Below are 14618 nucleotides of genomic sequence, written 5' to 3' on the forward strand. Positions count from 1 at the left end.
GTTACTTTTTGTAGGTGTTTTAGGTCCGGACAACATTTCGGCTAATCTCTATAAACAGATATCTGCATGTGAGATGTCGTCTCTCAACTCCAACTCCATTCTCGTGTCTCAAGTTGCTAATCGGACTGTAAACAATGACCGGTGCACGGAAGAGAAAGTCTTGGCCCGGATGTCCGCTGGCTACACCGGAAACCCTGAAATATTGGCCGTCGCCCCCAGAGTCTAATCGCCGATAGACGATGGGTTCAGAGGTTGCACTCGTGTTAAATGGTTTTTCCTCCTCAGAGCTGCCGTCTCGAGGCGTGCGGGCCGAGTCCATACCGGAGTCCATGCTGGAAAGTGCCGAGCAGCTGATGGTGGAGGACCTGTACAACCGGGTCAAGGACATGATCGACGACCGCAGCCCCTACAACACGCCCTGTGTGCTGGACATCCAGAGGGCCATGGTGCAGGACCGCCTGGAGGCGCCCATCAACCCCGTGGACGAGGTGTGGCCCAACATCTTCATCGGCGAGAAGTGAGTCCACATGAGGCAGGGTGAGCAGGGTGTCACAGTTTAGACTGAGTGAAGAGGAATCTGATTGGCCAACCCCAACATTTTTTGGTAACACTTTAGACTAAGGAACACATATTAACTATCAACTATGGGTTAAGGAGGCTATTGAAGGAAAACCCATAGTTAATGGGGTTTACTTGTAGAATACAATAGTGCAGAATAAGGTACTAATTTACTTGTACATCATTGGCTGTTTAGTTCTGATTGACACTCTGAAATTGCCTGAAATGTTTCTGTCGATATTATGTTTTTCTATTATGTTTTTACCACTTTGTTGGCTTTGTTGCGCTCTACTGTAATTCTGATATTTCCAACATGACTTGAAGTAGGGCTGAAAGATATTGACACTGAGATATTGATTTCTTGTCATACATTTTTTAGGACTTAAAAATTGTCTAAAGAAAGGTGATAAAAAAAATAAATAGATGTCAGTGTGCCGGATTTACTGAGTTTGAGTATGATTCACCAACATTGTACTTGATTCATGGACCAAAGATTACCTGCAGCTCTAAAACACCAGCCTCTGCGAATTTGGAAATTGCAGAAGTTCATATTGCGATTTCAATTTATTTTTCAATTAATTGTTCAGCTCTAATTTGAAGGCAGGAGAGTACGAGGGGAATCGTTCATAGATATTACACCAATAAAGAGGTTAAAGAGGCTAAAGAATGTAATGCAAGTAACGACCGATCTGTTAGATCAGTTACTGTAATGTGATTACTGACACTGGAACAGTAATGCCTTACTTAACTCCGTTGCAGGAAAAAGTAATGTGATTACAGTAACGCATGACTTTACGCGTTTGTCTCTTTCAGATCCGTTGCGGTCAACAAGGCTCGTCTGAAGCGGATGGGCATCACCCACATCCTGAACGCCGCCCATGGCACAGGCGTTTACACGGGCGAGGCCTTCTACGCCAGCATGAACATCCGGTACATGGGCATCGAGGTGGACGACTTCCCCGACGCCGACATCTCCCCGCACTTCCGGACGACCGCGGAATTCCTGGACGAGGCCCTGCTAACGCACAAAGGTGAGGGATCAGGATGGGGATTTTCCTTCTTTCTCTTTCGTTTTTCTGTGCCTCTCAAGTGTCTTTGTCTCACTTGCATAGTTTCTTTCATTCTCTCTTCTTTTTTTGGTGAAATCATTTGTGCAACTACACTGAACTGCCCATTTGTCTTCCTGCTTTCCTGTATGTCTTTCTTTCTTTCTTTTTTTTTTTTGCCTGTTTACGATATATTTCCCATCTTTTCTGAAAGAATGATACTTGAATGAAAAGAGGAATTCAGGCAAATCCAGAAATACCCATGCAAGAATTACAATTTTCTGCTTACTTTCTGTTTGAAGTCTACTGGAGAACATGAGCAATCGTAAAATCAATAATCATAAGAGCCAAGACTCTCTGACAACAAGAGACACTTTGATGGAAGCCAGTGACCAGAAACCACAGTTTTTTTGTTGTTGTTTTTTTTTTTGCTTTGACAGTTTTAGTCATTAGCCGGCACCAAGGTGACAGCTGCTCTCCCTGGTGTCCATATAAAGATAGAGTACACTGACAAATCACCCCCCCTCCCCACCCCCCGCCCCCAATGAGACCCTTCAAAAACAGGACCATCAAACTGAACAGCAAAACAATGTTAAGATACAATGACACAAAATGTTTCAGCTTACACAACCTAATGGTCTTTGTTTCTTAGAAAAGTTAAAAGTTATGAAACAGAAGATGTACCCATGGATTCCTGGAAAAGGATAATGGTTCCTGTCACAGTGTTGTCATAAAGCCTCTTATTCATTATAACTGGAGCTGCTTCAGAAAGAGCTGCCTGATGACATCACCAACAAAACCCTTGACTCTCACTGTCTTGTGTAATAATCATACTAAAGATTTAAAATAATACTAACAATAATAACACTAGTACTGCTAGAATTAGCTACTACTCCTACTACTATTACCGCTACTACTACTACTGCTACTACTACTGCTACTACTTTTACTACTACTACTACTACTGCTACTGCCACTGCTACTACTTTTACTACTGCTACTACTACTACTACTACTGTTACTACTTTTACTACTGCTACTACTACTACTGTTACTACTACTACAGTAGTAGCAGTACTATTGCTGCTACTGATGCTGCTGCAGCTGCCAGTACTACCATTACTCTACTGCTACTACTAGCCTACTACTGCTACTACTACTACTACTACTACAAATATAGAGTATCACTAAACAATTGGCTATTTTAAACAGAAGCCTTTCACTAGACTAGATTTACAAGGCCAAATAGGTTGTTAAGAAATGTTCCTAGTCAAGTTTCATGGTTTAAAACCGGGGGTTAACAAATACTGTTGGGGGGGGGGGGGGGGGGGTAAACAGCCCATGCTTAAAAGGGTGGAGGCTGCCCCCAGCAGGTGAGAAAGTTTACAAGAATATTGACACAAGCTGCACGGTATACTGTAGTTATCAAGCTGATTGACTCAACCTGTCAGCTTAACAGAGAATATCAGTTTCCATGCATTCCTACATTTATACAGCAATGAAAAGGTCAAATCAACATCAGATATTTAAAAAAAAAAGTTTTGGTATTGTAAATCCAGCCATACACATTACATTTAAGCAGTAAATCTAATACTAATTGCATGGGCAAAAAGTTGAAATGGTAGTGTAAAGTATTTTGATATAATCAGCATACTTGATATTATAGCCATTTTCTTACCTATTTAATTTTCATACACATGCAATTACAGTACATACTTTCTTTGACATCAAGAATCATGTAACAGTTTTGTCTAATTTGGTTTGCTTGCAGGCAAGGTGCTTGTGGATTCCATGATGGGTGTGAGTCGCTCTGCCATCCTGGTGGCGTGCTACCTCATGATCTTCCAGCACATGACCATCATGGAGGCCCTGACTGCCATGAGGAAAAAACGCGCCATCAACCCCAACGAAGGCTTCCTGAAGCAGCTGCGAGAGCTCAACGAGACTCTGATGGAAGAGCGCGACGACGACGACGACACGCTCAGCCAGTGCTCCGTTATCGACGCACGTGCTCGCGCCCGCATCTTTGGCGAGGGCGGCGATGATGATGATGATGATGATGATACTGATGAAGAGGAAGAACAGAGCATGATAGGGGTGAAAGCGCAGTCCATCATGATGGAGGAGGAGGAGGATGGAGCTAGTGTGATGAGCAGCGTGGCCTCCTCTGCAGCTGCTGCAGCACTCAGAAGTGGATTGATTGGAGCGCAGAATGGACTGGACAAGCAAGGACCAACTGACGCCCAGGAAGAGCTCGTTCTGCCCAAGAGAGACGACGGGGAAGAGGGGGAAGATGACGACGGTGTAGGCAGCATGATCCGTGATTGGCAGAGGAGGAATGAGAAATACCAGAGCGATGAATGGTGGGAGGCGCAGCTGAACAGCGACGGGGAGGACGGGGAATCGCTCCTTGGGGGCCAGCCAAGGAAGCGGGGAGAGGACGGAGACGCCGACCTGGAGAGCGTCACCAGCGAGGACGTACGAGCTGTGAAGGAGCGGGTGAAGCGTCGGAACAGACGGCCGCCCTCAGACGCAATGTCCACCTCCAGCTGCACAAGTTACTCTGATCTTTGGAAACAGCGCCTGAGGGAGATCGAGGAACAGGCCGCTGCTCGCTACCGCAAGAAAGACGACGATGAAACAAGCGAGAGCACCGCTACAGAAGGAGGAGGGGGAGGAGCAAAGAAGGTTGATGACGATGTGGAGAGCATTCTCTCTGACACTAGCTCCATGTACAACTTCTGCCAGAGGAACAAGGAGAAGCTGACGCCTTTGGAGCGCTGGCGCATCAAGAGGATCCAGTTTGGTTGGAACAAGAAAGAAGGGGAGGATGGAGACAAAAGCTCTGTAGGAGGAAGTGATGGAGACAAAGCTGACGGCGAGGGAGCAGCTCGGACACCGTCCTTGCAAGATGTCAACCTGACAGCCTACCAGACCTGGAAGCTGAAGCAGCAGAAACGTCTGGGGGAAGAGAACAAGGATGAGATTGTGGAGCTGAGCCGGGGCGAGGACTCCGCCACGGCCAAGAGGAGGCAGAGGCGTGAGGAGCTTCTGGAACGCTCAAGGAAAACCTTAGAGGAGAGTCAGTCGATGTGCGGCTGGGAGACGGAGAGCTGCGTCAGCGGAGGCACCATCCCACTCTCTGCCTTCTGGGCTGGAGCTGGGGTCACGGGCCCGCCGAGCGTGGTCAACGATGACAACATGTCCATGCTCAGCGGCAGATCATCCGTCATATCTTCTGTATCACAGCCTCGCAGTACAGATCAGGGCAATCTATGGTCCCGCCTCATCCTATGATGCCTGTTCCTCCCATTGTCCCAGTGCCTACTGTTCAGGGCCCCGGAGGTGAACCCATGGTCAACTTGGCCAGCATCCAGAACTGGATCGCTAATGTCGTCTCAGAAACGATCATGCAGAAGCAGAGTGAAATGAGCCTGCCTCCTCCTTCACGCGCTGGATCAGTGCTTAGCTTTGGAGGTGCCTCGAGCGTGGTTTCAGGGCGGGGCGTGGACGATGACAAAGCGTCCATGTTGAGTGGAGGTTCGTACTCCACTGCGCTGTCCCGCGGTCATGGCAGGACTGAGTCAGTTCTCTCAGGTGGCGGGTCGTCCAGTGTCTCAGGCCTCACTGGAAGAGGCTCTGCACTCAGCTCCAGCCTGGCCTCCAAGAAAAACAAGATCACCACCACCAGCGTTCCCCTCTACAGCCTCTTCCGGGACCAGGTCAACCTGAGTAAACTGGACTCGATGGACAAAGAGATCAAGTCTGAGATGAGGGACAAGATGGCTACCTACGAAAAGAAGAAGATCCTGGAGGACAACAAGCGCAGCACTCTCTACAAGAAGAAGAAACCAAAGGAGGACGAAGACGAGGAGGAGGAGGAGAAAAAGAAGAGAGAGGAGGATTTTCTCGAAGAAAAGAAGAAAAAAGCAGAGAAACCGACAAGGACCTATGGCCAGTCTGGGTGCCTGAATCTCAACACAGCACTGGAGAAAGACAAGAACACCAGCATTGACGACTGGCTGACGAGTGTCAGACCTCCACCAAGGAAACCGGCCTCCTCTTTGAACACAGACGGACCAGAAGCCGGCCCGTCAGAGGATCCCTACGACGATCTTGACGCCTCCGCCTCCGAATTTGACTTCTCAAGCCGGAGGGCCTCCTGTGCTGTCGGTGAAGAAGACGAAGAGGGGTACGGCTCTACATCCAGATACAGGTCAAGGTTTCATGCAGATTCAGATCCATATAGTCGAGACACCAGTCCAGAGCATATTTACCGGGGCACAAGATCACCTTTAGATAACGGATTCACGCAATCCCACAGCTACAGCCGGGCGGGGAGGTCGTACGGAGCTTACGAAGAGAGCGACGAAGGGGCGGAGAGCTACCACGACTTCTCCGCTAAGAGAAAGTTCGCTCATCAGTCGCGGTATGAAAGCAGCGAGACGGAGGGGAGGAGGAGTAGGAGAGAGGAGGCCCAGGAGGAGGACGAGGACGACATTTCTACCTTCATTGCCCAAACCAGGCAGAGGATCCGAGCTCGGGCCGCCGCAGAGGCCGAAGACGACGAGGTGCTCGCCGCTTGGAGGGCGCAGCAGGAATCAAAGTCACACAGTAGGAATGAATCTTAATTAAAAAAAACAATGGAATCTCACATAGTAATGATACAGGAAAATGAGAGCTAACTGCGAATTCCCTTTAATTTTGAGAGAATAAAATGAGAGGGAATCACTAATCATGCTGCTGCTAGTTCACAGACATCTGCACAGAGAATTTCTTCTTCTTCTTCTTCTTCTTCTTCTTCCTCTTCTTCATCTTCTTCTTCTGCTTCGTCTTCTTCTTCTTCTTCTTTTTTTTTCTTTTTAACTTTAAAGAGTGGACATTAATTTGAAGAGTTTGTTTCCAAAAAGTTATTTACCCATTTTCAAAAAATAATTACTTGAAGTCCATCATTCAAAAGATCTAAAATACAAAGGAAACACTCTGTAAAAGTGTTACTTTGTAGATTAAGGACTTGTTTTATGTCCTTTAAGAAATACTGTAATATGTTTAAATTTGTGCTATCAATAATTATGTAAAAGTAGGTGTCAATTTTGTCAAATGGTGGATAACTGAATTTGGAACAAAACTCTTCATTTGTAATTCAATATAGTGTAAAGCAGGTTGGCACAACACACAGTATTATATCTGTTTACAGTAATCTAAATTATTTATCCATATCAAAGATGTATGTATATCAGTGAAAAAAGTACAGGACAGAAATACTCAGCATAGTCTAACATTGTATAATGATGAATGTGATATTATTGTTCATAGCCTACATTGATATATGACTATACAGAAATGGTTTATCCCTAAACTAAAGATTTGAGTGTACCATCACTGAATGTGAAATTCACAATGATGATAAAACACATTTACTACGTGTTTTCATGAAAGATGCTGTGCAATTCCTGAAACAAATTTTCAGTCCCATTTGTATTGTTACATTATTTTATTATTGCAATAAATTTTCTGACAAAGTGAGAAAACTGTTCTTTTGTGATTAACATCAGAATAAACAGTGATCTGTATGTGTGTGTGTGTGTGTATTTGTGTGCATGTTGTCATCAAAAAGGATTTGTTTCTCCATAGCCACACATTCATGCAGAATAAAACTGAGTTTTATTAATTGTTTCAAATGTAGATTTACATACAAATACAGAATTTTAGATACGGTCAAGTATCTAGTCACATTTGCTTTTTTAAATTCAATCACCACTTCAACTCTTTAAGATAATTTACTGTATAAGTAGGCTACATTTTCATTAGCAATAGAAACACAAAGGATCAGTGGTACAGAATCTTTTGTTTTGGGTGATTTGGGAGAAATTAAGCATTAAAGTCATTTTATGCTCTATTGTCCCTGATATGATGAGCCGGGAAGTGTATTTCATCACAATTACTTCTAATTCTGCTTATTTCTTTTGGTTAGATGATTATGAAAGACTTGAAATATGTTAGTAAAACCTGAGAAAACATACTTTGTTTGTATGATATCTGTGTGTGTTTGGAAACAGGTTCGTTATACACAAATTGCCATTTCATGTGTCAATGTGTTTTGTAAGCCCATGTGGGCTGGGACACTCAAATCAAATCAAACCAAAGTAACCAAAGTAAAAAAAAAAACTTTAGTGCATTTCACTCTGTATTTCACATGCCATAGTGCCATCTAGTGGACAGAAATGTAGTGGTTTTCCAGAGATAAATATCTAGAGAATAACCTTTTCCCAGTATTCTTGAGCGATATTTTCAGGAATATAATGTCATCCAAGGAATGCTTGGTGATTGATTGATGAATAATCAGTGCTCCAGCAACTGAAGACACATTTTTGGACATTACCTGAAGTTTATTATTCAAAAGATTATTCACTATCTCTAAAATAAAAATAACCATTTCTCTAAAAGTTTGGTCATTTTGTCAACCAAGGAGTTAAATTACCTATCCACCATATTGTCCTGCAAAGATTTGCCATGATTTCTTTTAATTTTGTGCTATAGGTTTTATTTTGGAATGAATGAAGGCGTACAGATCACATCAGATCCTGTGTGTTGGTCTACACATGGTGACATAATGGTAAAACACGTGAGACTCTGACACACAATAGCTTATTGTGAAGCTTTCTAAACCACAGTGGGATAAACCATGGGGGAATGTTAATCTACATACTTCTCTGAACACTTAAAATCCTAATCTGTGATCAAAATAGAACCAAATGGCAAATCAAAACATGGAAATGGAGATTTTTTTGGGGGGGGGTTTCATTCTAAAATTGTGGCCCAACCTGAGAAAACATTCAGACCTTTACAATAGTATATTACATAACAGGGACTAATAAATTATTTTGCTAGATTTATTGATTATTGAATCAAAAGGGTTAATTTTAATCAAACTTTTTCTGATGTAAAACGTGTCTCCTCTAAAGTTAAAGGAGCCTGGGTTTATAATGTTGGGTCACAATTTATGAAAACAGTGTCCTAAACTAAAAAAAATTAAGTTACTTTTTATAGATCCTCAAGCACTCAGTAGCTATAAAATCAGATATTGATTACTAACAAAGTCAGTTTTTTGATAGAGGTACCATAATGTTTTTTGATGATGATTGTATGACTGTGAATTGATTCTCACATTCTTGCTAACGGTAAATGTATTTTGTCTAACCTGCCATGCCTTCTTTACATCAGTAGTAAGTATCAGACCATATTATGACTTTCTTGGGGATTTTTAACGTGCTTAAGGTGTTTTAAAAGTCATCAAATAAATCAAATCAAATTTACAGCTGGTGTAGCTATAATTCCTGCTACAAAATAAATAAAGCTTTCAAATAAAGCTTCAAGTAAAGGAGAGAGATCAGACCTGAGAGATTAAAGTCTTATAAACACGAGTCCCTGAGGCTGGAAACGTGGCCTACGGTCACCAGACTATGCACTGTGAGGTGACGTGTAGTGCATTTCTGCCAATCAGCATTAATTAAATCCCACCTCTTGCCTTTCTGAGTGTGAACTGTTTCATCACATTGACAAGTGGATTGAACCGGGGAGTGACCGAGCCAAATCCAAGGCAAACAGCTTCGATTGGCTTCAACCTATGAGGAAAGGTTTCCTTTTGGTAAACTTGGGGCGTTTGCCGACTCTAATACTCGTCGTTTTGCATTACTTTTTCTCTATCCAACATATTCAGCAAACTAAGCTGTAAAAAAAACTATTTTCCCACCAAAGGAATTATGGCGGTCTGGTGGAATGCAGGAGATGTGTTGGACAGCCTGGACCTGGAGGAGAATTCAATAGTCTCTCGGGTAATTCAGGCAGTCGGGCTCTTTGGAGATATTCTTTCTTTAGAGGACACTATGGAGCCGATAGACTTCTTCTCTGAGGACCAAATAGAGGATGGGATTGGCAAAAGTCTTGACGATGTTGAAGGGGCCACAAAAGGTGAGCTGGAATTGGCAAAAAGTCTTCAAGACACAGATGACAAAAAGGTAAAAGATGAGGAAACTCTGAGAGAAACAGTGACAATGGAGAAAGATGGAGAGGAACTGTTGGAGAAAGAGAGAGAGAAGGAAGAAAAAGCAGAAGAAGAAAAACAGATTGAGGACTGGAAGGATAAAAATGAAGGCAAAGGGGGAAACAAAAAGGAAGAGGAGGGGGGAAAGGAAGGGGAACGCATCGCAGAAAAAGAAAAACAGGAAGAAGTGGAGAAAGAGGAAAACGTGGAAAAAGAAGATGACGGAAATGTGGAAATTGAGATAGCAAAGCAGGAAGAGGTGAGGGTGGCAGAAGAGGAAGAGAGTGATAAAAAGGTAGAGAAGCTGATAGAGGAAAAGGAAGAGGAAACAGCGGAGAAAGGCGGAGACGAGGAGAAGATTGAAGGAGAGAAAGTAGAAGCAGCAAAGGAAGAGGTGGACAGAGTGGAGACAGAGAAAGACAAAAAGGTGGAAGAAGAAGAAGAAGAAGAAGAAGAAGAGAGAGAAGTGGAAAATGGGAAATCCATGAAGGAGAAAGAACATGTGGAAAAAGAGGAGACTACTGAGATTGAAGAAGCAGAGACAAAGACCGAGAGAAAGAAGGAAGAAGAGGTGGATGAGAAAGAAAAAGAGGGACAGGAGAAAGTAGATGGGGAACAAGGAGGAGAGGCAATGGAGAAGATGGAAGGAGAGAGAGAGATAGAGAGACAGGAGGAAGATGAAAAAGAAGAAGAGGAGGAGGCAGCAAGGGAACAAGTGGAGGAAGAAAAAGAGGTACAGAAACACGAGGAAGAAGAGGTAGAGGAGAAAGAAGAAGAGACTGAGGTGAGGGAGCATGAAAAGGAGGTAGCAGAAGATAAAGTAGAAAAGAACATAGAGAGACAAGAGGAAGAAGAGAGAGTAGAGGAAAAGAAAGAAGCAAAAGAGGTTGTAAAGGATCAAGGAGAGGAGGAAGAGAAAGAGACAGGAAGAAAGCAGGATGAAGAGACTGAGGAAAAAGAAGAAGAGAACAAAGTGGAAAGAGAACAGGAAGAGAAGTCAGAGGAAGAGAAAGAAGCAAAGAAAGAGGTAGAGAGTAATCAAGAAGAAGAGGTAAAGGTAAAGGAGGTAGAGGAAGAAGAAAAGGAGGTTATGAAGGAGCAAGGAAAGAAGGAAGAGGAAGCAGAGAAAGAAATAGAGATGGAAAGACACAAGGAAGAAGCGGTAGGAGAAAGAGAAGAAGAGAAGGAGGTAGAGAGGGAACAAGAAGAGGAGGTAGAGGAAGCAGAAAAAGAGATAGAGGAAGAAAAGGTAGAGGGAAAGGAAGAAGAAAAGGAGGGAGCTAATGAACAAGGATGGGAGGATGAGAAAGAAAAGGAAGCAAGGAAAACAAGAGCAATAGAAAGACATGAGGAAGAAGAGGTAGGAGAAGAAGAAGAAGAGACGAAGGTAGAGAGGAAACAAAAAGAGAAGGCAAAGGAGGTAGAGGAGGAGAAAGAAGGAGACAAAGACATAGATATAGAGAGACATGAGGAAGAAGAGGTAGGGGAAAGAGAAGAAGAGAAAGGGGTTGAAAGGTTGGAAGAAGAGGAGGTAGAGGGGAAAGAAGAGAAAGAGCTTAAGATGGAGCAAGGAGAGAAGACAGAGGAAGAGAAAGAAGGAAAGAAAGAGGAAGAGATGGAAAGACGGGAAGAAAACGTAGAAGAAAAAGACGTAGACAAGGCAGAGGAAGAGAAGGAAGCAGACAAAGACGTGGGGAGAAAGGAGGAAGAAGAGGTAGTGTCAAAGGAAGAAGAGAAGGAGATAGAGAGGGAACAAGGAGAGAAAGCCAAGGAGGAAGTAGAGAAGAAGAAGAAGAAGAAGACAGAGAAAGAGGAACCAAATGACGTGGTACAGGAGAGTTCTCAGATCCAGCGCACTCCATCAGATTTACGCACATCATCGCTGTCACCACCATCATCATCATCATCGCCCCTACATGACCTCAAGTTCCCTAAAACACCGCTTAATGACGCTGAAGCTCCCAGAATCCTTATGGATCAAGAGAATAGCGCCGGAGCTGCTGCCAAAACCCACATCGCCAACGTTTGTCCCACATCGTTGAGCAGGGACAATGAGAGCGAGAACTCTTTGCCAAGCAGGGACCGGGCAGATCCCAACACAGAACCCAACGCTGAAACCCTGACACCAACTCTAACTACTCTTCCCAAGTTTCTGAGAGAGACAGAGGCCCCTTCACTCGGTCCTCTTAGTCTGAGCGATCCCACAGAAGAATCGGCCGTGGGATCGAAGGACTCGAAGGGGGAACCACCGTTGGAGACATTGCGTGGATCGGACACTTCAGCTGAAGCGGAGAAGCGGCTTGCAGCGACATCGGCTGAGGAAGAAACACAGAGTTCAGAGAACCAAGAAGGCTCGAGATCTCTGTCTTTGACATCATTTCCTCCTGCAGGACATCAAGGTGTTTTAGAAACTCTGTCACCAGAGGAAAAAGGCCAAACAGCATCTGAACCAGCAGCTGACGAAGACACCCGAGGCACCGCACCTGAACTAAAGGTTCACCTAGAGAAAGGTAAACAAAATCAAGCCTCCAGAAATACTGTTAATACTACTACTACCACCAACACTACTACTACCATTACTACTACCACCATTAGTACAACCACCGCTTCTACAACTACTCTAGTACTACTGTTGCTACTACTACTACTACTAGAAGGCCTGCTATTACTACTGCTGCTACTACAACAACTAGTATTACTACTACTGCTACTACTGCTACTAGTACTAATAATACCAGTACTACTACTAATAATAATATAACATTTTGTGCTGTAAAATCAAGTCAAATTAGGTGATCTGTAAGTCTAAATCAGTGAGGCAGATTGCACATTAGGCAACAAAGGTGATTTAAATGCACGAGAACAAGGAGTTGGTGCACTTCCAAATCATAAATATTTTTCTATTTTTCTATAGAGACTCTGTACTTGGTACAATGTTACATAACAGCAATTATGATGAACTGGAATGACACAATTACACGAACTAGGGAATCAGGCTGGAGAGTTAATTAATTCACTCATTAAAATCTAATTAAAATTCCACAAAGTTGCCACTCATTCAGCTGCCAAAAGCAAGTGTCTGATAATGACAAAGCCTCTCATGCGGACAATTAAATCACTTCATATCATGAATTAACATAGGGGCCTTTGACAAACAATTTAAATATTCTACTAAAACAAAATTCTATTTCTACTTTTATATTCAGAGTTACTGGCATCAGGCTCCACGTTGCTGGATGAGAAAGTGACATTGATGGACGCCACTGCTCAATCTGTGATGGGGGCCGGGCAAGGAAACAAAGAGACGGGTCCGACGCAGAACTCATCCGGCGGGGAATTGATAAGAAAACCTCAAGGAAACCAGGTGGAAGTGGAAGTGAAGGAGGAGGAGGAGGAGGAAGAGACAATGGAGGGACAGAAGGAGGAAGGAGGCCAAAACTCCCATGAGATGAACGGTGAGGCGGAAGCAGCGGATGATGAGAAAAACAGCAGCAGTCAAACGTCAAAGTACAACACTGTGTCATACAGACGGATCCGGAAAGGCAACACCAGACAGAGGATTGACGAGTTTGAGTTCATGATGAACTTGTGAGGGTGAAAGACTGTCGGTGGGTTCGGTTCGATTCACAAAACAGCTTTGTGTGATGCTGGGTGGCAGATTGGTCCCAGTGGTCCCATAACCAAAGGGTCACAGGTTCAATCTAAAGTGTCCAACAACAGCCGTGTGTCCTGGAGCAAATCACTGAACCCTTACCTACTTTCTCATTGTACAGTAGCTTCAAAAATGCTACAACTTGCTGCTTTCCTTTGTTTCATATCATTATAGAATTAATGCTTTGGGGTTTTTTTTGGCTGCTGGTCAGAGCAAGTAAGCAATTTTAAGAATCACTTTGGGCTCTGGCAACTTGTGATGGGAATTTGTCAATATTTTTGACATTTTATAGACTAAATGATTAATCGTCTCTAAATGAAAAAATGATCAATAGATTCATCAGTAATGAAAATAATCATCAGTTGTAGCCCTATTAGCAGTAGCTGCTATTTTTCAGTATGGGCTAGTGGAGAATTGTTCACATTAGTAGGCTATCCTTAATTTTAATGATGACTGACAATCCTTACACTCCATCCTGCTACCCTGAAATTTGGACAATATCCACTAATGCTATGTATAGCTTATATAGCTGGAAAATATAATTTTTTGATTCATAGTTGGTTCATAAATGTTTTCAAGGTAATGTACGCACCAGACCCTGATGGTCTTTGTTGTAAATTTATGGTTGAATTAAATGGTATAGGAGCTTACAACGCCTCATCCAGAATTGTGTTTTGTGCATTTGTATAATTCACAGGAGACAGTTTGTCAGCAGACTTTTGATCATGTTATCTATGATTTGTAGGCTTTCTTATGTCTTAGTGTTACATCTATTGAGAGGTGACTGTGACTCTGACCCCTGCAGTCTTTATTACTGGTTGCTTGTAATGTTGGTGATCTAGGAATTTGAACTACTGTTGCACTCACTGAAAGTCACTCTTCAGCTAAATGCCTAAATGTTAATGCAAAATGAGTCTCCCAAGTTTCTCATTAAAACAACTGGGCCTCTATAGGAATGTTCACCTTGGATTATGGCACAAGGGATATTAACATCATATCCTGTGTATTGATAAAATTATATTACAGATTATGAATCATGTCTTAATACATTCATGATATAGCTGCGTAAATTAACCAGACAACATAAAGTGATTCTGGGTCTCAAATGGAGCGCTGACACATGCTGGTGTACAGTGGTGAGTCTTAAGAGTAGCTTTGGATTTTAAACAAACTCAGATTTTACATAATCAAAGTGCAAATCAACACAGTAAAACAAGGGTAGACGCAGTAGGCAATCCATGTCTTGCAAAATTAAATTGAATTAGCCCAGTTTGCTCAGTGTTTGTTTGCTCCCTTTATCATACCAAACTTTGACATT

The 14618-nt window shown here is 42.9% G+C and overlaps 1 protein-coding gene across 1 annotated transcript; it reads left to right on the plus strand.

The window, feature by feature from the left end:
- Positions 1-305: 305 nt before the first annotated feature.
- On the plus strand, positions 306-6235 carry LOC139653118 (serine/threonine/tyrosine-interacting-like protein 2). The gene is given in 4 exon segments (XM_071530070.1): positions 306-517; positions 1372-1589; positions 3376-4844; positions 4847-6235. Coding segments are annotated over 4 exon segments (3264 nt in total). The 5' UTR covers positions 306-329.
- Positions 6236-14618: the final 8383 nt, after the last annotated feature.

Source organism: Centroberyx affinis, unplaced genomic scaffold, assembly GCF_046629955.1.
Source record: "Centroberyx affinis isolate AG114_WGS23_722 - 3 ecotype Tasmania unplaced genomic scaffold, CSIRO-AGI_Caff_v1 ptg001877l_1, whole genome shotgun sequence".
NCBI lineage: Eukaryota > Metazoa > Chordata > Actinopteri > Beryciformes > Berycidae > Centroberyx > Centroberyx affinis.